This window comes from Thalassophryne amazonica, chromosome 14, assembly GCF_902500255.1.
Source record: "Thalassophryne amazonica chromosome 14, fThaAma1.1, whole genome shotgun sequence".
Classification (NCBI taxonomy): Eukaryota; Metazoa; Chordata; class Actinopteri; order Batrachoidiformes; family Batrachoididae; genus Thalassophryne; species Thalassophryne amazonica.
Window position 1 is genome coordinate 49,689,431 of NC_047116.1, and position 23,609 is coordinate 49,713,039.

The window sequence follows — 23,609 nt, forward strand, 5'->3', positions numbered from 1 at the left end:
GTACTGTGCTCACTGATCACTTTTGATCTCGTTTATTTTTTACTATCCAGGCTAAACATGATTGGAATGAAATGTGGCCCAAGTCGATGGTTCCAAACTTGTTCCTCGTGTACCCATGTTATCCATGTTTTCCACTGCTCACATTTGAGTCAACTGCTGAATGAGTGAAAAGTCCAGCTAATTATGGCGGCAGAGGCTGGAGACATGGAAAACATGCTGGACAGGGTTACACGATGACTGAGTTTAGGCAAGCACAGCTAATGACACAGGTTACAGGAGGATGATTGAGTGTTTGCCATTTATTAAGGGCGACAGCAGCGGTAATTATACTCCGCGCAAACAGAGCTGCATATACAAGCTGCTACTTCTGTCCTATTTGTTGACAGGATAATACAGTCAGTATGATGAAAGCTTCTGTCGGTGTATGTAAGGGATCATACTACTTTCACAAAATCTTTGTGAAAGTAAGCAGTTTGACTGTTGTCATCCTGAAAAATAAAAGCTTTTTAACTATAATCCCATGCATTCCTTCAGCTGTGTCATGTGAAAAAATCATGTTTTTGTCTGATGAATGTATAATTGTGATGATATTCACAAAAGGTACCAATCTAATTTAATATAATAAAAATATTAAATGTGCTGTATATGTTATTTTACATGTTAGTATTGACTTTCTATATAAATATTCCTTGGCACAATGGCATCTTGTGCAGAGAATGAAAGGTAGCGTTTAAAATATCAATTTGTACTGCATACCTTATGAAATTATAACTAACATCTCCCTCTGGTGTTCAGTTTGAGAATTTCATTAAAATCTATGATGCTGAAATACAACCACTGCTTTTGCCCTTAGCAATGCATAGAGATAACTCGGTCAGTGCAGCCCTCTTCAAGGTTATATGTCATGAATTCTTCCCAAACATTTATTCCATGACAAACAGATTTTTATACCAACTGCACAAGTATAAAAGGGTCCAAACCTTCTCTCCGCGAACTCCACCTCCTGAACTGAAGATGGAGCCTGGGTCTCCCTTGGGCCCAACAGGTCCTGCATCTCCTTTCTCTCCCCTTTCTCCTCGGTCACCTTTCTCTCCTTTAGGCCCGACTGATCCTGGAAAACAACAAACAAAGACAGTTGCTCATATTTTCATTAAAGGACCTTCAAAAATAATATACGAGGTCAATTAGATAAGAAACCGACACTTTTATTTTTTTTTTAACTATATGGATTTGAATGACGTGCGATTACACCAATCATGCTTGAACCCTCGTGCGCATGCGTGAGTTTTTTCATGCGTGTCGGTGACGTCATTTCCCTGTGGGCAGGCCTTGAGTGAGATGTGGTCCTGCCCTCTTGGCTGAATTCCTTTGTTTCACACGCTGCTCGAGACGGCGCGTGTTGCTTTATCAAAATTTTTTCTGGACCTGTGAGGAATATCCGAGTGGACACTATTCGAGAAATTAAGCTGGTTTTCGGTGAAAAGTTTAACGGCTGATGAGAGATTATGGGGTGTTTCTGTCGGTGTAAGGACTTCCCACGGAGTGGGGCGTCGCGCAGCGCTTCCAGGCGCAGTCGTCGGCCTGTTTCGACCTTAAAACATCCTAATTTAAGGCTTAATTCACCCAGGACGTCGTGAGAGAACAGAAAAGATTCAGAAGAGGCCGGCATGAGGACTTTATGCGGACATTCCACTGTTTAAGGACATTTTTTAATGAAAGACGTGCGCGCAAATTCGCCGAGTCTTTTCCGTGACGACTCGGTGAATCTGTGTGCGCCGCGACAGGAAAAACACCTCCGTGTTGAAAACCATTTGTAAAATTCAGGCGGCTTTTGATGGCTTTCAACAAGTGAGTAACTGAGAAATTGTTTAACAGCTTGGGCATGTTCCAACTTGCCCGTTAAGGTTTCCAACGGAGGTGTTTTTCCTGTCGCGACCCCCCGCGGTCGGGTCCGGCCCGACATGTGACTCTGCCTGCACGTTCTTTCATTACAAAATGTCCGTTAACAATGGAATGTCCGAATAAACTCCTCATGCCGACTTCTTCTGAAAGTTCTCTGTTCTCTGACAACTTACTGGGTCAACAGAGCCCGAAATGTGGAAGTTTTCAACTTGAAACGGCGAGACGCTGCCGCCTCGAAGCGCAGATCGCCGTCAGGCACCGTGGGCCGTCCTTACGGCGACACTACCAAACCAAAATCTCTCATCAGCCGTTAAAATTTTTACCGAAAACCAGCTGAATTTATCAAATGGTGTCCACTCAGTTGTGCCTTACAGTTTTGAAAAAAATTTTATCAAACAAAGCAGCAGTCTCTGAGCCATTCCTAAACAATGAAAAAACGACGAGAGGGTGGGCCACTCCTCACTCAAAGACTGCCCACAGGCGAATGACGTAACCGACAGACGTGAAAAAACTCTCACATGCGCACGAGGGTTCAAGCATGTCTGATGTAATCACACGTGATTCAAATCCATATGGTTTTTGAAAAAAATAATAAGGTTGGATACTTTTCTAATAGACCTCGTATATTAAATTGAGTTTTCAATGTTAAATTTAAATGGTCACAAAATCTGTAATCTGGATCAGATCTGGACCAAACTTTATAAGTTGATAAAGGATACCATCCTACATAATGCTCTTAAATATGAAAGAAATTTGATCTTTTTTGACAGAGTTTTGAATTTTTGAAAATTCCTTCAATGTTAAAGATAGGGATTTTTCAAATTTTCCAAGATTTTTCCTGACTTGACCTTGAAAATTGAATCACTTTTTGCCTATCGGGATATGAATCTTCAGTAAAAATTTCATGACGATATATGAAAAATTGTGGGCTTCAAGCTGTTCACAAATAGACAAACAAACAAACAGGGGTGGTAATTTTACCTCCTCCAACTTTATTTGGTGGACTGGTAGAGGTAATAAACAATGCATGTCTTTATTATTATCATTATTATAGGTTACTAACACTTTTTACAAGTACTCTACAAGTGTTGCAATTCTGGGTGACATTTAGTTACAAATGCCGTTTCATTTTTGTGCTGACTTTTGCTTCTTTTACAGTCAACACGGTTCTCCTGGAGCACTGTGGTGATTCGGGGCCTTCCAATGCCACACGGCCATCAAACATCCCATAAATCTGAGGTGTAAAGTTGGTATTGTGTGAGAGGCTGACATTAGTGGTCAGTTAGTCACACAAAAACCCATTTTTGGCGGCACTGCCGCGCTGCGCGGAATTCCTCCGCACGTCTGTCTCAATGTGCCGAAAAAGTGCTGATGTCCACGTCTTTTCACAATTCCTGTGCTAGTCAGACGACGTCCCGGATAAAACACAGCGTCCAGTTTGGAAATGAACGGCACATTCCACTGTTACAGGAGTTTTTGTCATGGAAAGATGAGCGGAGGCTTCGCGCGTCGCGGTGGTGCCGCATGGCGCAAAGCAATGCCGTGATGAAGCCTCACGGGACATTTGGCATGTCCAGGCACATCCACAATTTCTCGGATAATCACTTGATGGAAAAACCACCGACAGCTGTCTGAACGCCATCTCAAAGCCGTACTGTGAGACCAAAACGGAGGTGGTTTTGTCTCGCTCCAGTAGCAAATCCATCGTGACACGCGAAGCCTCCGCTCGGCTTTCCATGACAAAATCTCTTGTTAAAAGTGAAATCTGCCGGAAAATCATTGATGTCCAGCTCTTGTGATAACCAGAGAAATGGCACACGATGGTCACGGATCCAGACAGCCATCCGTTTAGAAATGAAATGGTTGTTCAGCCTGTCAATGGCGGCTTCGGAGTGCGGCGTGCCCCACAGCCGCTGGGGGCCGTCCTTAAAGCGACAGTAACACTCCTTATTCTCTACCAAGCCCGTAACATTTTCACCCAAAGCCAGACAAATTTTTATAATGGTTTCCAGCTGCCAGTCTCTAAATGTTTCTGAAAAAATTCTGATGGAAAAAAAGCCCAAATCATTCCGCCATTTCTTGGCAATGAAAATCCGACGAGGGGGCTGGACCACTCCCCACTCAAAGCCTGCTCACAGGCGAATGACGCAACCGACAGGCATGGAAAAACTCACGCATGCGCACGAGGGTTCAAGCTTGTCTGACGCAATCACACGTGATTCAAATCCATATGGTTTTTGAAAAAAATAATAAGGTCGGATACTTTTCTAATAGACCTCGTATGTTTAAAACCACAAGCTCGACCTCGGGTTCTGGTAGTGGGGCCGTCGGTCCGTCATTTCAACCTAACCCGAGGCCGGCATCGAGAGCACAGGTGGTGGAGAGTGAGCAGGAGGAGGAGGAGACGGAGACGGAGAGAGACGTGACCCAGGCAGGGAGAGATTGAGGTTAGAATTCATCTCATCACTTGCTAGTAACTAGCCAATGCAGTGTAGCTATTCATCGCTTCGTTTCCCATTTATTGCCTGAAACTAAGACTAAGTCATCATCCTGACTTTCTCAAATCAGTCACAAACATGTAACCATTTGATTTATTTTCATACACTTTGACTTCTCTTGTATTATTGCTCCAGCATATAGAACTCTTCCATTTGTCTTGAGCTGTCACAAGGACGACCTGTGTTGTGTGTCTAAAGTAATTGCTAGTGCGTGTTAGTTATGGCATCCCCCCCTTTCACTTTTCAAATCCAGCTAATATCTTATTTCTGCTCTACTGCTTGTCGTTTGTTGTGCAACTATGATTTTATACAAAATGTATTTTTGTAATCTATTCCTTCTGTAATGGCATGCCATGTCATTATCAAGACATCTCGTATTAAGTATTAGCTGCCTCGTGGCATGGTAGATGGATAGGTAAGAAGCCAACTAGCTGTGCTACTGTTTAGCAATCGCTGGTAGCCGTTCCAAGGTGGAGTAGCTACTGCCAGTCTGGTGAGAAGGGGCAGAAAGATGTGTGATACGCTGTGGAATTGGCATAAAATATTTTTGGTTGTTATTAACATTCCATTCAGTAAGCTCACTGACAGTATCTCTCGACTGGAGCAATTGTAAGCTGAAAGTATGAAAATGTTTAACCTAGGAAATTATTACTAAGGGATTAATTTTATTCAGTAAGACATAGAACATACAATAGCGGCCCAGATGGAGTTGTGCACAACACAGCCCTTTTCTTACTGTATATTAACAGAAATCATATTTACCTCATGGCCTATGCAGCACAATTTCCCTACTGTTTCCATGTTATTCATATGACCATCTATATTTAAGGACATAATACATTAGGGAATTAAGAGTTGGAGCACCTGTGTGTGTGTGTGTGTGTGTGTGTGTGTGTGTGTGTGTGTGTGTGTGTGTGTGTGTGTGTGTGTGTGTGTGTGTGTGTGTGTGTGTGTGTGTGTGTGTGTGTGTGTGTGTGTGTGTGTGTGTGTGGTGCCTTAGCTTTGGTGTCAAATAATGCTCTGACTAGATTTGGTGTCCAACTTACAGTGTTGTGTGTTTTAGTGAAATATTGCTTTGCTTAACCCTCGTAAGGTGTTTGGGTCTGTGGGACCTGTTTTCAGTTTTTGCTTAAGGAAAATGGTATGAATATATATATATATTTTTTTTTTCTTTTTTATTTTTTTTTTCACATTGAGATTCACTGGCCAGGGCTCATATCAGGACTCATACCAGGGCTCATAATCAGGAAAAAAAAAGTTAGTGACCTTATCCTCCTCTCTCTCTATCTCTCACCCTCAAAAACATACATACACAGAACTTCAGATACATTCTTCTTTAGCATATGCTTCCAGACATCATATATAGGCCTATATATATATATATTGTATATATAACGGTGCTGGGCCCTCAGGTGATCAAAAAGTGCCCGGGCCCTTTTCAGATGCCAGTCCAGCCCTGCCCACCACCCTGCAAGAATGTAAAACTGTGGAAAAGATGTGCGCATTTGTCATGCTTTTTAAAATCTCAATAGCATGCTGGATGAAAGTCTACATTTGGATCAGACAGAACACCATGACACAGAACAAATAAATGGCCAGGAAAGCACAGGAATATGGATACTGGTCTGCTTGTGACCTACCTGGTTGACCAGAACCTATAGATGGGAGCTCCACAGAAAGTGAACCTGTCCGAGAGCTAGTTGCTGAAAAATGTGCAAAAGACAATGATAAATTAAACCCTAAATCTTGTTATGACTATTATCAATAATTTCAATGCTGTGGATTTTTACGCAGTCGACAGATTCCTGTCTGATCTCATGTGTCAGCCTGTCCATCACCACTGCAAACAAGAAAGGGCTCAGAGCTGACCCTCAAAGTAATCCTCCCTCCACCTTGAAGCTGTCTGTCATTCCTCCTGCACATCTCACCATTGTCATACTGTCATCAAACTCTGAAAAACTGGATGTCTAGCAATTTCTTACTCTTAAATTCTGATGTGACTGAGATGATAGTCATTGGTCCTGTGAGAAACAAGACATCAATTTGATCATCTAATGTTAACCCTGGACTTGTGTGTTATTCTTCACTGTGAAAAAGCAAAAACTTACGGTGAGCTTTGGTATTTTAAGGGGAGTAAAGGGACTGGTGCCCTCGAAAAACAACCAAACAAACAATGGCATCATGATGATGGAGTATTAGCTGGAAAATTTCAAGCTACATCTCAGGAAATTGACCAGAAAACTAAGCTTTGATTTAAACCCCTGTAAATTTGATAGTTATTAGAAGTTTAAATAATTTTCACATTTTTTAAAATGAAAACTCATAGAAATACCAGTAGACACTGTAATCGACTCAACACGTATTCTTTGAAAACATGAAATGTGTTGGAGTTAGTGAAAATTCAGTTAGAAGGTTTTTTTTTTACCTTATTGCATCAACTGTATTTCTTAAAGAAATGTTAAAAACTGAAAAAATATGAACGCGTTTGTACTAGAAATGAAGTGTATGGAATTCACTCAATCTCAGACTGTTAATTTAAGGCTGGCCTATGAGCTCTACTCCACTTGTCCACCAGATGGAAGCATAAGTGAGAGTATGTTTCACTGCAAGCACCAAATAGAACAACACACATGAAAATATTCCCTTAGTATTTATCAGTCAGAATAGCAAAGTCCTGTGTCAGCTTGTAGAAAATACAGCATCTGTTTTCTCAGTTTTAAGGTGAATTTCTTTTAACAATCACAGAACAGCAAGGGGCTGATTCAAGCGCATCTGTGAAAACACTGACGCTGGCTTGCAAAAACAATAAATAAACTCTCCATCTGAGAGTCAGTCTCACTGCTCTGCCTGCACAGTCTCTCAGATGGGATTGTTTCAGGATGTGTTTTCTGTACACAGTCTCACCTGTGTCTTTGATGACTGGCACTTCTTCTGTCTTGATCACTGGTGGCTGGGGAATGGGTCCAGAGGATGGAAGAGTAGTCTGGAGAGAAAAGCAGTAATGTACTAAAGATTTTCTTTAAATGACTCCACATGAGTATGAAAAGCCTTATCAGTTAATTTCTTCTTTCCAGTCACTTTTTCCCCCCTACTTCCTTGTGGGTTCGCTGTATTCGGCCAACCTCCTCTAACAAGCCTGATCCTGTATCGATTCTCCACTCAGCCAGTCTCCATCTACAGTGTGCATTTGTCGTTTCTGCTAGACATTCTGAAACACACACTCAAGAGTCTGTGCTTTATGGAAAATCTTGAAATCAGTGTTCCTGCATGAGAAAAAGTGGAATTTACTAAAGGTTTATACAAAGTACAACAAACAATTTTGTTTCCCAACTCTGGACCATTAGTAGAAAAGCACGTAGCATGTGCATCACCATGTTAATGACCATGTGATGTGACTCGGTTCTGTCGCACAGTGTCAGAGTGCCACTGGACGGACATGTTCCATACATGTAGCTGCATCCCTTTAGAAACAAGAAGAATTCGAGATTTCTGACATCCCCCAAGAGCTGACGAGGACTCAGAATAAAAGATATGTGATTCACATCGTGACCCGGACTTTACCTGGTTCCAGATTCCACAACACAATGCACTTATTGCATACTGATCCAGAATGGTCTGACCGATCAAGATGTTGCAATGTCAAATTTCATTTACAAGATGAAACAAAATAGTGTCTTCCTGATCTTGGTTTTATATCATGATGTCCTGTCCATGAAGTAGTTTTGATGTAATCCTTAAAAGTCTACAAAGTGATATTGTGATCCAGAATCAAGATCTGGATCCAGATCACCTCCAAAATGTAATGGGGTCGTCCAAGGCTCAACACCAGTGTGTTGTGAACATTTGGTGAAAAGCTGTTAAGTAGTTTTGACGTATAACTCAAAATCTGACAAAGTGAAGTATACAAATTGAAATCCTGATCCAGAATCCAGATCTAGATCACCTCCAAAATTCAGTGGAGTCTTCCATGAGCTAATCTCTATATGTGGTGAAAATTTGGTGAAAATCCATGAAGTAGTTATGAGGTAATCCTTAAAAGCCTATATAAAGTGAAATCTTGACCAGAATGCAGATCACCTCCAAAATTTAATGGAGTCTTTCTTGGCCTAATATCTATCTGTGGTGAAAATTTTGTCAAAATCTGTGCAGTAGTTTGGAAGTAATCCTGCTAACAGACAGACAGACAGACAGACAGGCAGAGACAAATTTTATTACATCCTTGGCGGATGTAATAAAGTTTTTTGACAGGTTATTATTCCCAGGAATTATGGTTTGTTTAAATGTCTCCCAGACAGCTTCTATCTGTTACAGCTCTTTGGCTGAACAGACTATTGTTCATTTCAACATTTTTTTTTTTTAGTTTTTTACTGTTTCATTAAAGTCTTTTACATTCACAAAATCAGTGCTGTGCTCCACTAAATATGTGATACTGGGGGAAAACAACTGAATTTTTTCTCCTTTATTGCCAAGATGAAAAATAAAAAAGGAACTACAATTATAAAATATAAAATTCTCTCTCTCTCTCTCTCGCACACACACACACACACACACACACACACACACACACACAAAGGTTCATAATTATTAAACTATTAAACTGTCTGAACTATATTTTATTTTGTATCTCAATCAAATGCAACCTATTCTGAGTACACACACAGTAAATTATTACTTTTATCACTCTCAGTAAAATGTGTGCCACGTGAGTAAAAGATCCTTTTTTTCATTGAACATGTAAAGATGATCAGTTACCAGAGCAATAAGATCAAGATAGACCTGTAGTTTTATGAGGGTAAAACGTGCTCACGCTTCACCACAGATATATTCATCTAGATTTCAGATGCAAAATGTCCTTGCACAGCTGTAACACCACAGTCAGTTACAATGTGATCTAGGATAAAACTGAGCTTACAAGACTACAAACAGGATGGTTATATGTTCGGCAACCGCAACCCACCTAACTTCTGATCACATTCTCCTTTTGGAGGTTTGTGTCTTTCTTGTGTGCTGTTCCCCTTTGGTTTTCTGAATAAGAAGTGAAGATAAGCATCATATCTACTGCTACATTACCACTTGTATGAGGATCTGCATGTGGTGACAAAATAAAGACAGGCAAAGGTCTGTAAAAGATCTTCCATAACTTCAAAACACATCAGGTCTGAGAGAACCAAAGAAGAGAGTAAAGGTGGGGGAGGTGGAAGAAGAGGTCATTCCCGTTTTTCAAAAATGCTTCGGTGCTAAAAAAAATATAAAGGGGGGAGGCACTGTGTGTGTGTGTGTGTGTGGGGGGGGGGGGGGGTTCTAATAATATCAACCTCTGCACCACCCATTAGTTACTCATTCTTCAGCAGAGACATGCCTCAAATTTGTCACCTGAGAGTGTGGGAGTAGTGGGATGGAGAATGTCAGATTGGTGGAATGCAGGGGGGCAGCTGTGATTAATAATTAACCACTGTCCTCTGTGGGAAGTTTTCCTACCTGCTGTGTTGCACAGCATTGAAAATGTGATGAATTTGGCCAGATCCATTATTGGCTGTTCTAAGTTGATGTATCTGTTCATATGGTAAGAATGCCTTGCTTGTCCACTCACTCATCTGTGCACCACAGCTAGAGATAACGGGTGGGAGGCCCGTTGATGGATTTGAACTATGCAGCCACCTGATTCAATGACCGAGTGTGCAGCCCCCTCTGCAATAAGTCAAGTCCATCTCTGCAGCAATTTTGCCAATAAGCAAGTCAATACACTTATGATGTACAGTTGGGGAATTAATAAAATCAAAGACATTTCTATATTTAGTTTAATGTAATTACAAACAGAAAAATACCCCATCTTCATTTTAAAACTCTTTGGTCTAAATTGCAAAGGACACAGCAGGTCAAAGTCACCTGAGATGCTGATGTGGAAATGTCTGATTCGCCTGCACGGGGGTGCGCAAACCACATGCACGCATGTGTTTGGGGGGGAGCGCGCGACCCAAACGCACATATGTTGTGGGGGTAGCTGACACTCTGGCACACCACATGTGTACTCGGCAACTCCACAGTCATGGGGTCACGCAAACAAATTTCACCGCCAGCTTAAAAGTGATTGTCTGCTGACTGCTGTCGTGCTAATAGTGTGAATGGCAAGTGTCAAGCAAGCGGTGTTTGATGTTCGTGTGTGTCACCTGGAATTTGGCCGACACCTCCCATGAGAGGGATCGAATGGACTCTGTCTTTCAGCCACTGGTGTGCGCAGATAGTTGTAACAACAGATGTACGAGGTATTAGAGGCAGCTCTGATTTTACACTTCTTCATGCGCAATTCGACCACATTCATACTATGTGTGAAGGGGCCCTTACTTTTGAACTTATTATTTCAAAAAAAAAGTTCACAATCTAAAGATAGTTATTTTTCTCAGAGTAATCAAGAAACAAGTAAAAAAATAAATAAATAAAAAATAACAGAAAATACATTTAAGAAGCTGAAATCAGACAATTTGGACATTTAAAAAGAGACCCAAAATGATTAACTAATTACCAAAATAGCTGGCAATTAATTTAATAATTTATGCAGCTTTTATCTGTTACAACACTAATGAACATATAAAGCTCCTAAATATCTCCATGCTGTAAAATTACACACGCTTATATTTCAGGTGCCTCATAGTCGTTTCTGAACACTGCGGACGCTTGAAAACAACTGTTGACAAGAAGCTGTAGTTGCAGCAGCCATCAATAAACCATGTGAATGTCATCATGATAGAAGTTCTGCACAAGAAACTTTTTTTTCTTTGAGTTGTATCGTGAATGAAACAGAATTGCAGGCTGACAAAACGGAAAGTTCCTTGTTTACAACTCTCCCTATATCTTGTATCTGCCCAAACTTGCTTCAATTACACAGGGCATACAACTGTGCAGTTTACATACTACCTGTGTGCAGACATCAGCTGGAAAAGCACAGACAAGTAGACATTATATGCCAGCTGTTAATCAAGGCCTACTGAGCAGACGTAAAAGTGGCAGGGCGTCAGTGAGGACATCAGTGGAGATATTTGACTTGAGGTACCAAGAACTCGCCCTCTCTGTCTCTAACTTTCCTTCCACCCCCATCCATTCCTGCACATTAGTAATTGAGAAACCAGTCAGAATAACAAAGCAGAGCCTTGAGGCAGAGGGACCTCTGACGTGGATCAAATCAAATTCAAATGACATCTGGTTTTTCCAACTCACCACTGTAATTGTTAGTGGGTGTGCAGTGGGTGCATGTGTGCACAATGGCACAAGAGGGAGGATGTGGAGCATTACAATCCACATGTTTATTTCTGAGGGTGGGAAGAAGTATTGTAAGAACATGATTTTGTTTGAGTGTGGAAGAGACAAAGCAGATTGAGAGGAAGGAAGACTGAGTGACAAGATGAGAGATAAGGACAGAAATGGCAAAAGACAACACTGGGAAGAGAGAAAGATTACACAGAAAGGAAAGGAATGTGTATAAGAAGAAAAGCTACTATGCTTTTCCATCTGTACATATTTGTACGTATAACGTGCCCAGTTAATGTTTGGTGATGTGGCTGTTTCCTTTTAGGAAATGCAACAAAAGCTGAAGTTATTTGATTTATGTGGGAACAGTTAACAAGACTGCTCTGAAGCTCGCAATGTTCTCAAGACTCAGGTTGACTATGTGCTATTTACAACAAGGAAAGTATAAGATGGAGAAACCAGGCCACTAAAATGTAAACAGAACAAGGAAAATATATTTCACTTGAGTTTCCTGTTGGTGTACAGACAGTTAAAAAGTAAATAAATAAATAAATAAAGTAGGTTATGAATTTGTCATTTTACACACATATGAAATGCATATTTCACGTTTAATTGTAACTTGGTTCAAGTTTAAATTAATAAAAAATGACAGAACAAGTCCTTCACTGGGTTACGCGAATAAAATGTAACTTGTGAGTATTTTCTAAAGAGGATGTGGATTCATGGATGAGGTGTACTGTGCTTGCATACATGCATGTATAACAAAGTGCGGTACTTTCTATAATTCATGTACCTGTATTAATTTAATATTTCTTTTATATGCAATTATAAAGTAATTTGTGTGGGCAATCCAAACTTTTGTACACTGGGGTGGAGACAGTTTTGCAAGTGATTTATGAAGAGTACATGTGAAACTGATAGAGGGTGGTAATGTGATATAGACAGCAGTACGTAAATGAGGATTTTACACCTGTTAATGGCTGTAAGGCACAATTAAATTAAATCAGCCATTTAAGTTACTGGACGCAGGTGCAAGGCATGTCTTTACCTAAATCTAATATACATGGATGACAACTCAGTACTCAAGAGCAGTATGTTTTATTGATTTTGTTTATTTATACAAAACCAATTCCAATGAAGTTGGGAAGTTATGTAAAATGTAAATAAAAACAGAATACAATGATTTGCAAATCCTCTTCAACCTATATTTAATTGAATACACCACAAAGACAAGATATTTAATGTTCAAACTGATAAACTTTATTGTTTTTGTGCAAATATTTGCTCATTTTGAAATGGATGCCTGAAACATGTTTCAAAAAGCTGGGACAGTGGTATGTTTACCACTGTGTTACATCACCTTTCCTTCTAACAACATTCAATAAGCGTTTGGGAACTGAGGACACTAATTGTTGAAGCTTTGTAGGTGGAATTCTTTCCCATTCTTGCTTGATGTACGACTTGAGTTTTTCAACAGTCCGAGGTCTCCGTTGTCGTATTTTGCGCTTCATAATGCACCACACATTTTCAATGGGCAACGGGTCTGGATTACAGGGAGGCCAGTCTAGTACCCGCACTCTTTTACTATGAAGCCATGCTGTTGTAACATGCAGAATGTGGCTTGGCATTGTCTCGCTGAAATAAGCAGGGACGTCCCTGAAAAAGACGTTGCTTGGATGGCAGCATGTGTTGCTCCAAAACCTGGATGTACCTTTCAGCATTGATGGTGCAATCATAGATATGTAAGTTGCCCATGCCATGGGCACTAACACACCCCCATAGTATCCCAGATGCTGGCTTTTGAACTTTGTGCTGGTAACAATCTGGATGGTCTTTTTCCTCTTTTGTCTGGAGGACACAACGTCCATGATTTCGAAAAACAATTTGAAATGTGGACTCATCAGATGACAGCACACTTTTCCATTTTGCGTCTGGCCATTTCAAATGAGCTCAGGCCCAGAAAAGGCGGCGGCATTTCTGGATGTTGTTGATGTACAGTAGTGTTCAGAATAATAGTAGTGCTATGTGACTAAAAAGATTAATCCATGTTTTGAGTATATTTTTTATTGTTACATGGGAAACAAGGTACCAGTAGATTTGGTAGATTCTCACAAATCCAACAAGACCAAACATTCATGATATGCACACTTTTAAGGCTATGAATTCGGGCTATTAGTAAAAAATAAAGTAGAAAGGGGGTGTTCACAATAATAGCAGCATCTGCTGTTGATGCTACAAACTCAAAACTATTATGTTCAAACTGCTTTTTTAGCAATCCTGTGAATCACTAAACTAGTATTTAGCTGTATAACCACAGTTTTTCATGATTTCTTCACATCTGCGAGGCATTAATTTTGTTGGTTTGGAACCAAGATTTTGCTCGTTTACTAGTGTGCTTGGGGTCATTGTCTTGTTGAAACACCCATTTCAAGGGCATGTCCTCTTCAGCATAAGACAACATGACCTCTTCAAGTATTCTGACATATCCAAACTGATCCATGATACCTGGTATGCGATATATAGGCCCAACACCATAGTAGGAGAAACATGCCCATATCATGATGCTTGCACCACCATGCTTCACTGTCTTCACTGTGAACTGTGGCTTGAATTCAGAGTTTGGGGGTCATCTCACAAACTGTCTGTGGCCCTTGGACCCAAAAAGAACAGTTTTACTCTCATCAGTCCACAAAATATTCCTCCATTTCTCTTTAGGCCAGTTGATGTGTTCTTTGGCAAATTGTAACCTCTTCTGCACGTCTTTTATTTACCAGAGGGACTTTGCGGGGGATTCTTGCAAATAAATTAGCTTCACACAGGTGTCTTCTAACTGTCACAGCACTTACAGGTAACTCCAGACTGTCTTTGATCATCCTGGAGCTGATCAATGGGTGAGCCTTTGCCATTCTGGTTATTCTGCTATCCATTTTGATGGTTGTTTTCTGTTTTCTTCCACGCGTCTCTGGGTTTTTTGTCCATTTTAAAGCATTGGAGATCACTGTAGATGAACAGCCTATAATTTTTTGCACCTGCGTATAAGTTTTCCCTTCTCCAATCAACTTGTTAATCAAACTATGCTGTTCTTCTGAACAGTGTCGTGAATGTCCCTTTTTCCTCAGGCTTTCAAAGAGAAAAGCATGTTCAACAGGTGCTGGCTTCATCTTTACATAGAGGACACCTGATTCACACCTGTTTGTTCCACAAAATTGACGAACTCACTGACTGAATGCCACACTACTATTATTGTGAACACCCCCTTTTCTACTTTTTTTTACTAACAGCCCAATTTCATAGCCTTAAGAGTGTGCATATCATGAATGCTTGGTCTCGTTGGATTTGTGAGAATCTATTGAATTTACCAGTACCTTATTTCCCATGTAACAATAAGAAATATACTCAAATCCTGGATGAATCTTTTTAGTCACATAGCACTACTATTATTCTGCACACTACTGTATGGCTTTCGCTTTGCATGGTAGAGTTTTAACTTGCACTTGTAGATGTAGTGATAAGCTGTGTTAACTGACAATGGTTTTCTGAAGTGTTCCTGAGCTCATGCGGTAAGATCCTTTACACAGTGATGTCGGTTTTTAATGCAGTGCCATCTGCGGGATCGAAGGTCACGGGCTTTCAATGATGGTTTTTGGCCTTGCCGCTTAAGTGTAGAAAGTTATCCAGATTCTCTGAATCTTCTGATTATATTATGGACTGTAGATGATGGAATCCCTAAATTCCTTGCAATGAACATTGAGAATCATTGCTCTTAAAGAGTTGGACTATTTTTTTCACGCAGTTGTTCACAAAGTGGTGATCCTCACCCCATCTTTGCTTGTGAATGGCTGAGACTTTTGGGATGCTCCTTTTATATCCAATCATGACACTCACCTGTTTCCAATTAGTGTCCTCAGTTCCCAAATGCTTATTGAGTTTTGTTAGAAGGAAAGGTGATGTAATGGCCCTGTCCCACTGGGGAGAGGATCAATTGCGCATGAATTGAGTACACAAATTACGGGCGTTCGTTGTCGTCCGCAACAAAAAGGGTCAAAAATGTCAAATGTCCCAGTATGAATTATGGATATACAACCCCTGGCAAAAATTATGGAATCACTGGCCTCGGAGGATGTTCATTCAGTTGTTTAATTTTGTAGAAAAAAAGCAGATCACAGACATGACACAAAACTAAAGTCAATTCAAATTGCAACTTTCTGGCTTAAAGAAACACTATAAGAAATCAAGAAAAAAAATTGTGGCAGTCACTAACGGTTACTTTTTTAGACCAAGCAGAGGAAAAAAATATGGACTCACTCAATTCTGAGGAAAAAATTATGGAATCATGAAAAACAAAAGAATGCTCCAACACATCACTAGTATTTTGTTGCACCACCTCTGGCTTTTATAACAACTTGCAGTCTCTGAGGCATAGACTTAATAAGTGACAAACAGTACTCTTCATCAATCTGGCTCCAACTTTCTCTGATTGCTGTTGCCAGATCAGCTTTGCAGGTTGGATTGTCATGGATCATTTTCTTCAACTTCCACCAAAGATTTTCAATTGGATTAAGATCTGGACTATTTGCAGGCCATGACATTGACCCTATGTGTCTTTTTGCCAGGAATGTTTTCACAGTTTTTGCTCTATGGCAAGATGCATTATCATCTTGAAAAATGATTTCATCATCCCCAAACATCCTTTCAATTGATGGGATAAGAAAAGTGTCCAAAATATCAACGTAACTTGTGCATTTATTGATGATGTAATGACAGCCATCTCCCCAGTGCCTTTACCTGACATGCAGCCCCATATCATCAATGACTGTGGACATTTACATGTTCTCTTCAGGCAGTCATCTTTATAAATCTCACTGGAACGGCACCAAACAAAAGTTCCAGCATCATCACCTTGCCCAATGCAGATTCGAGATTCAACACTGAATATATGTATATGTATATTACTTCCGGGGGCACGGCCTGCTGCTGACCCTGCGCTCACTGTTTCTTTCACTGTTTGTCTGTTAGCGTTATTAAATTTGTTTTAACGTATTTTTTTTAAGCAGTTCATTGGTTTAATGTGGATGTGATCTGTCAGAACTTCACTGCACTTTGCACTTTGGACCTTATCGTCGCAATGAAAATCGCACTGCTGTGGATCATTTTCTGCCTATCAGCGTTTGTGCACGGGAGCTGCCTCACAAGCCAGCAAAGCTTCCTTACCTACACCAGAGAGCATCTTTTGTCAATTCGCTCACCTGGTGGGGTTCCTTCAGTTTGTCTACCTGCGGACTGTCAGGAAATCCGACAGCCTCTTAAATGTCTGGGGAAGAGGAAAAAACGTGGCTCCAGGGGAGGCGTGAGGCACTGACTCTGGAGACGCCGCAGCAGATTCCCGCTGCCTGTCATCACTCTGTCTAACGTCCGCTCGGTAAGCAATAAACTTGATGAACTTGTGCTGAGAGTCGAGCATGACAGTGAATTTAGACAGAGTAATCTTGTGTGTTTGATGGAAACATGGCTTAAAGATCATCACGATACACCGAGCCTGTCAGGCTACACCGCTGTCAGAGCAGACAGGGACGCGCGCACTGCGCACAAATCCATCGGAGGGGGTCTGTGTTTGTTTGTGGATAACAGCTGGGCCACTCAACACAGCATACAAGAGCAAGTATGTACACCTGACTATGAGATACTGACTGTATCTTTTAGACCCTTTTATCTTCCGCGGGAGTTCGGACAGATCACTGTCATTCTCGTATACGCGCCCAGTCCAAATGACGACGCAGCAGGAGAGAGAATAGCAGAGAGCTATAATAATGCACTCACCTGCTCTGCTGACCAGCCCATTTTCATTCTGGGTGACTTTAACTCCTGCAATTTGTCTGACTATTTGCCCAATCTACAGCAATATGTAGACTGTCCGACACGTCTGCATCGGACGCTTGACCGTTGCTATGGCAACATCCCAGAGGCTTATAAAGCAGTATGCAGACCGCCTCTTGGAAAATCTGACCACAATGTGATTCATCTTTTGCCTAAATACAAAGCTGTGGTCAAAAGAATTAAAACAGTTAATAAGCAGGTACAGGTGTGGTCCGAGGAAAGCAAAGAGCAACTCAGAGACTGTTTTGATTAAACAAACTGGGACATTTTCTTTGAATCCTGTCAGGATGGAGATGAACTCACTGACACCATCACATCTTATATTAAGTTCTGTGAGGATAACGTGTCAGAGACTAAAACTGTGAAAATATTCCCAAATAACAAACCCTGGGTGTCCAAACAATTGAAAATCTGTCTTAATGAAAAGAAGGCAGCCTTTTGCTCTGGTAATGTGCAATTAATGCAGGAAAAAAGGAGACAGCTGAGAGGGAATATATTTAAGGCAAAAATTGAGTACAAGAATAAAGTAGAAAGTAAATTTTTCAGTGGCAATATAAAACAAGCCTGGGAAGGTCTAAATACACTGATGGGCAAAACCAGTAAGAAATGTGATGCTCTTACAACCATTAATCAATGTTTTGTTGATGAGTTAAACCGTTTCTCGTGGATGATAAACAGAAATGTGATGAGATCTGTAAAAATCTTCCTGCAGGAGCCCCCACAGCCATCACTGAGGATGACGTGGCTAAAAGTCTTTCTAAACTGAAGCCAAACAAGGCCACTGGCCCAGATTGCCTGAAAGCCCGTCTACTCAAAGACTGTGCTCCTCAATTAAAAGGAGTCTTTTCCAGATTGTTTAATTCCCTTCTTGTCACAGGAGTGCCCAAATCTTGGAAATTCTCCATAATAAGGCCTATACCAAAAAAGCCAGGGGCAAGCAAACCTGAAGATTTTAGGCTCATTGCCATAACCTCCATATTATGTAAAACTATGGAGACAGTGTTAGTTGACGTCCTGACCACCACAGTGGTCAGTGAACTAGACCCTCTGCAGTTTGCCTATAAGAGGGACAGAGGTACTGATGATGCCGGATTGATCTTGCTGGACATGATCTCAAAGCAGCTTTCACTTGCTAAAGCATATGCTTGGGTTTTGTTTGTAGACTTCAGTGCAGCTTTTAATTCTACAAAATTACATATTCTTCTGAAAAGGCTGGCTGACTTAAATGCTGAAAAGGGCCTGATGCTCTGGATTAGAGACTTTCTGTCTTGTCGCCCTCAAAGAGTTTGTGCTAACAACATTCTGTCAGGAGAGCTCATCATAAGCACTGGCTGCCCACAGGGTAGCGTTCTTTCACCTCTGCTCTTCTCTCTTTTTACAAACAAATTTGCAGTTAATGACACAAACTTTACGAGGTCTGTCCATAAAGTATAGGTCCTTGAACCCTCGTGCGCATGCGTGAGTTTTTCCACGCCTGTCGGTGACGTCATTCGCCTGTGAGCACTCCTTGTGGGAGGAGTCGTCCAGCCCCTCGTCGGAATTCCTTTGTCTGAGAAGTTGCTGAGAGACTGGTGCTTTGTTTGATCAAAATTTTTTCTAAACCTGTGAGACACATCGAAGTGGACACGGTTCGAAAAATTAAGCTGGTTTTCAGTGAAAATTTTAATGGCTGATGAGAGACTTTGAGGTGATACTGTCGCTTTAAGGACTTCCCACGGTGCGAGACGTCCAGCTGTTAAACAATTTCTCATATACTCACTTCACTGAAAGCAATCAAAAGCCGCCTGGATTTTACAAATGGTTATCAACACAGAGGTGTTTTTCCTGTGCCGCCGCACCGCGTCGGCTGCGTCCCAACGCGCGGACCCGTCTGCACGTCTTTCATTAAAAAAATCTCCTTTAACAGTGGAATATCCGGATAAAATGCTGAAACCGACTTCTTCTGAAACTTCTCTGTTCTCTCACGACGTCCTGGATCAATAGAGCCTGAAATGTGGAGGTTTTCAGCTTGAAACAGGCTGATGACGGCGCCTGAGAGCGCTGAGCAACGTCTCGCACCGTGGGAAGTCCTTAAAGCGACAGTATCACCTCAAAATCACTCATCAGCCGTTAAAATTTTCACTGAAAACCAGCTTAATTTTTCGAACCGTGTCCACTTTGATGTGTCTCACAGGTTTAGAAAAAATTTTGATCAAACAAAGTGCCAGTCTCTCAGCAACTTCTCAGACAAAGGAATTCCGACGAGGGGCTGGACGACTCCTCCCACAAGGAGTGCTCACAGGCGAATGACGTCACCGACAGGCGTGGAAAAACTCACGCATGCGCACGAGGGTTCAAGCATGTCTGACGTAAAAACATATGAATGAAATCCATATAGTTTTTGAAAAAAATAAAAAGGACCTATACTTTATGGACAGCCCTCGTAAACTGATTAAATACGCGGATGACATGGCCCTAGTCGGCCTGCTACAGAAATGTGACTCCTCTGGCGAAGCCTCCTATCTTGACCACACTAAGGCTCTTGAAGCTTGGTGTCTCGACAGCCAGCTGGAAATCAATGTGTCTAAGACAAAGGAGCTTGTTTTTCACACAAAGCAAGAACTGACCGTGCAGCCAGTTTCACTCGATGGCCAGCTTGTTGAAACGGTTGAAACTTTTAAATATCTTGGAACAGTTCTTGACAGTCACTTGAGCTTCTTTGAAAACACTGATTTTATCTTTAAGAAATGTTCACAGCGACTCAGTCTTCTCAGAAGATTGAGTTGTCTTGGTGTTAATTCGCAGATTTTAGAGCTTGTGTATTCTGCACATATTCAGAGTATTTTAACATTTCATTTTGTGTTTGGTTTGGTCACTTGAGTTGTAAATGTAAGGACAAATTAAATAGAATTGTAAAAATGGCGGGGAAAATTGTGGGAAAACCCCAGAAGACTCTGGCCCACATTTACACTGACAGGATGAGGAGGAAAGCTGAGAGAGTCCTGGCAGACAGCTCTCATCCTCTGTCCTGTCAGTTTGAGCTCTTGAAGTCTGGGAGGCGCTACAGAGCTCCTCTGGCCAAAGGTTCTTTTAAAAAATCTTTTATACCAAATGCCGTCACCATAATGAACTCAAAAAAGTGACCACTCCACAAATAAAACCTGAACTGCTTTACTTCTGTTTTATTTGATTTTATTAGATCTTATTGTACGTTTTATTTATCTTACTAGGTCTTATTCTACTTCTTCCTTTACTTCCATGTATTTTATGTATCTGATTTTTGTTTTATTCGTGTGTTTGTATGACTGTTTAATGACTGTTTTTTTTTTGTCTTTTTTGTGCTGGTGAGCCGAAGACAATTTTCCACATCGGTGGACAATAAAGAATTATTCTATTCTATTCTATTCTATTCTATATGACTTTCATCCAGTCATCCACAGTCCACGACTGCTTTTCCTTAGCCCATTGTAACCTTGTTTTTTTTCTGTTTAGGTGTTAATGATGGCTTTCGTTTAGCTTTTCTGTATGTAAATCACATTTCCTTTAGGCGGTTTCTTACAGATCGGTCACAGACGTTGACTCCAGTTTCCTCCTATTCGTTCCTCATTTGTTTTGTTGTGCATTTTCGATTTTTAAGACATATTGCTTTAAGTTTTCTGTCTTGACGCTTTGATGTCTTCCTTGGTCTACCAGTATGTTTGCCTTTAACAACCTTCCCATGTTGTTTATATTTGGTCCAGAGTTTAGACACAGCTGACTGTGAGACTGTGAACAACCAACATCTTTTGCAACATTGCGTGATGATTTACCCTCTTTTAAGAGTTTGATAATCCTCTCCTTTGTTTCAACTGACATCTCTCGTGTTGGAGCCATGATTCATGTCAGTCCACTTGGTGCAACAGCTCTCCAAGGTGTGATCACTCCTTTTTAGATGCAGACTAATGAGCAGATCTGATTTGATGCAGGTGTTAGTTTTGGGGATGAAAATTTACAGGGTGATTCTATCATTTATTCCTCAGAATTGAGTGTGTCCATATTTTTTTCCCTCTGCTTGGTCTAAAAAAGTAACCGTTACTGACTGCCAAAATTATTTTTCCTGATTTCTTATAGTGTTTCTTAAAGCCAGAAAGTTGCCATTTGAAATGACTTTAGTTTTGTGTCATGTCTGTGATCTGCTTTTTTTCTACAAAATTCAACAACTGAATGAACATCCTCCGAGGCCGGTGATTCCATAATTATTGCCAGGGGTTGTATTAATAATATATAGCGAATATATTATGAACAATCACGGTTATATAACGCATGTAGTGAGGAAACTGATCCGACACATTGAGATTTTCACGGCAGTATTACGGGTGTATTATGAATGCATCGCGCACATGTTGCGCGTGCACGGCATCTGCATTGCAGTCATAAAAGAAGCACACTCGCTCCTTTCGGCATCACTATTCACACCAACAATACAGCCTCTGGAGTATTTGCTGGACTTGCACAAGTTGATCACAGAGTTATTGTTCATTTTGTCATGCAAGGGTTAATTGTTCATGAGTTTGGGGAGCGGGAGGGGGGAAGCCACTCAGGGTGTGAGATGGTGTTTTTTTGTTGTTTTTTTGAGCGTGTCACAGAAAACAGACTTCAGCGGGACTTGTGGCTAAACAGCAAATCTTCCTTTTGTTGGAGTTATATAAAAGTCCTGGGGGAGACACAATTGCAGCAGCTACGTCTTTGTGGATCTACACAGCCAGACCGGCACTGACTGGCAGGTATGTCGCTTTCTGCCACATATAATACTTTGGGTTTACATGACGTGTTTGTTATGCATTCACAGATTGTCCGCAAATCAGCTGCAAAGCAGATGTAATAAAAACACTTTATTCGTGGCCAATTTGTATGCAGTCGCTACAGCATATTTTAGTTTGTGATGTGGACATGATAGGCATGATATACTGTATGTCTGTTTTACACACTGTCCCGGTCCGCTGCCAAGCTGCAAATCCCTGTCAGTTGCGGATATCAGCAGCTAACGGCAGATATACAGCGCATACAGTGAGTATGTATTGTGTATGAATTGAGTATATATGGAGTATGTAAGGCGGATGTCATCCGCATTCAGATTTTTGAACAGCTCAAAAATCCTGGCTGCGGACATGCGTGCCTCTGCAGATGATCACAGGTGTGTTCGGATGACGGCCGATTCATACAGGCATGTTACATGGATATTGCGGATGTTCGGCGAATATGGGCCAATTTTGTGTGCAATCCATACGCAAATCCTCCTAAACGCCAGTGGGACAGGGCCCTAACACAGTGGTAAACATACCACTGTCCTGGCTTTTTTGAAACGTGTTGCAGGCATCCATTTCAAAAGGAGCAAATATTTGCACAAAAACAATAAAGTTTATCAGTCTGAACATTAAATATCTTGTCTTTGTGGTGTATTCAATTGAATATAGGTTAAAGAGGATTTGCAAATCTTTGTATTCTGTTTTTTTTTTTACATTTCACACAATGTCCCAATTTCACTGGAATTAAGATTGTATTTTATTTATTTTGTTGATTTACCTAATGCTTAGCTGTCTATATTATATTTACCATCAACATTTCTCCAATGTATTTTTAAACCTGATGACACTTGGTGCTGTTACTACATCTTCTGGCAGGCTGTTTCATGTATCCACCGCTCTCACTCTAAATGAGAATTTCCTTAAATCCAGATGTGACCCCATGTGTTGTCTTCTAATAATTGTAGCTCAAGAGTACGTTCACTTGTAGGCATATGTCTTGCACATCATTACACTCGATCTGTGTAATATAACTACATGTTCACACATTGGCAATTAAAAAGAAAAGAAAATGCAATCCCCTATTTCCAAAGTTTACTTAATCTTCCATCCACAGTATTTAAGCAAAGTGCTGAACAGCTATACTGCATTCTGCCGGCTTAACAACACCTGTCTCTCTACCCGTGCTCCATTTGCACAGTAACGCACACCAAAATGCACACACATAGCATATACAGACGTGTGTGCATCATCCCACAGTGGTGGGCACAGTTCTGCTAATCTGCTCACTGCTAATTATTGAAGCTAATAATTTCATTAGCAGATTAGCTTT

At 40.8% G+C, this 23,609-nt stretch overlaps 1 protein-coding gene across 4 annotated transcripts in view; it reads right to left on the reverse strand.

Annotated features, from left to right (window-relative positions):
• The window catches only part of col18a1a (collagen type XVIII alpha 1 chain a), a 100,270-nt gene that overhangs the window by 57,821 nt on the left and 18,840 nt on the right, over positions 1-23,609 (reverse strand). For 2 of the 4 annotated variants that reach the window (XM_034187061.1, XM_034187060.1), the window contains exons 4-6: positions 7,305-7,383; positions 6,041-6,103; positions 981-1,111 (exon numbers count right to left, since the gene is read on the reverse strand). In XM_034187061.1, coding sequence (XP_034042952.1) covers positions 981-1,111; positions 6,041-6,103; positions 7,305-7,383 — 273 coding nt within the window. The remainder of the gene's footprint in view (positions 1-980; positions 1,112-6,040; positions 6,104-7,304; positions 7,384-23,609) is intronic. The other 2 variants (XM_034187063.1, XM_034187062.1) reach the window with 1 other exon arrangement.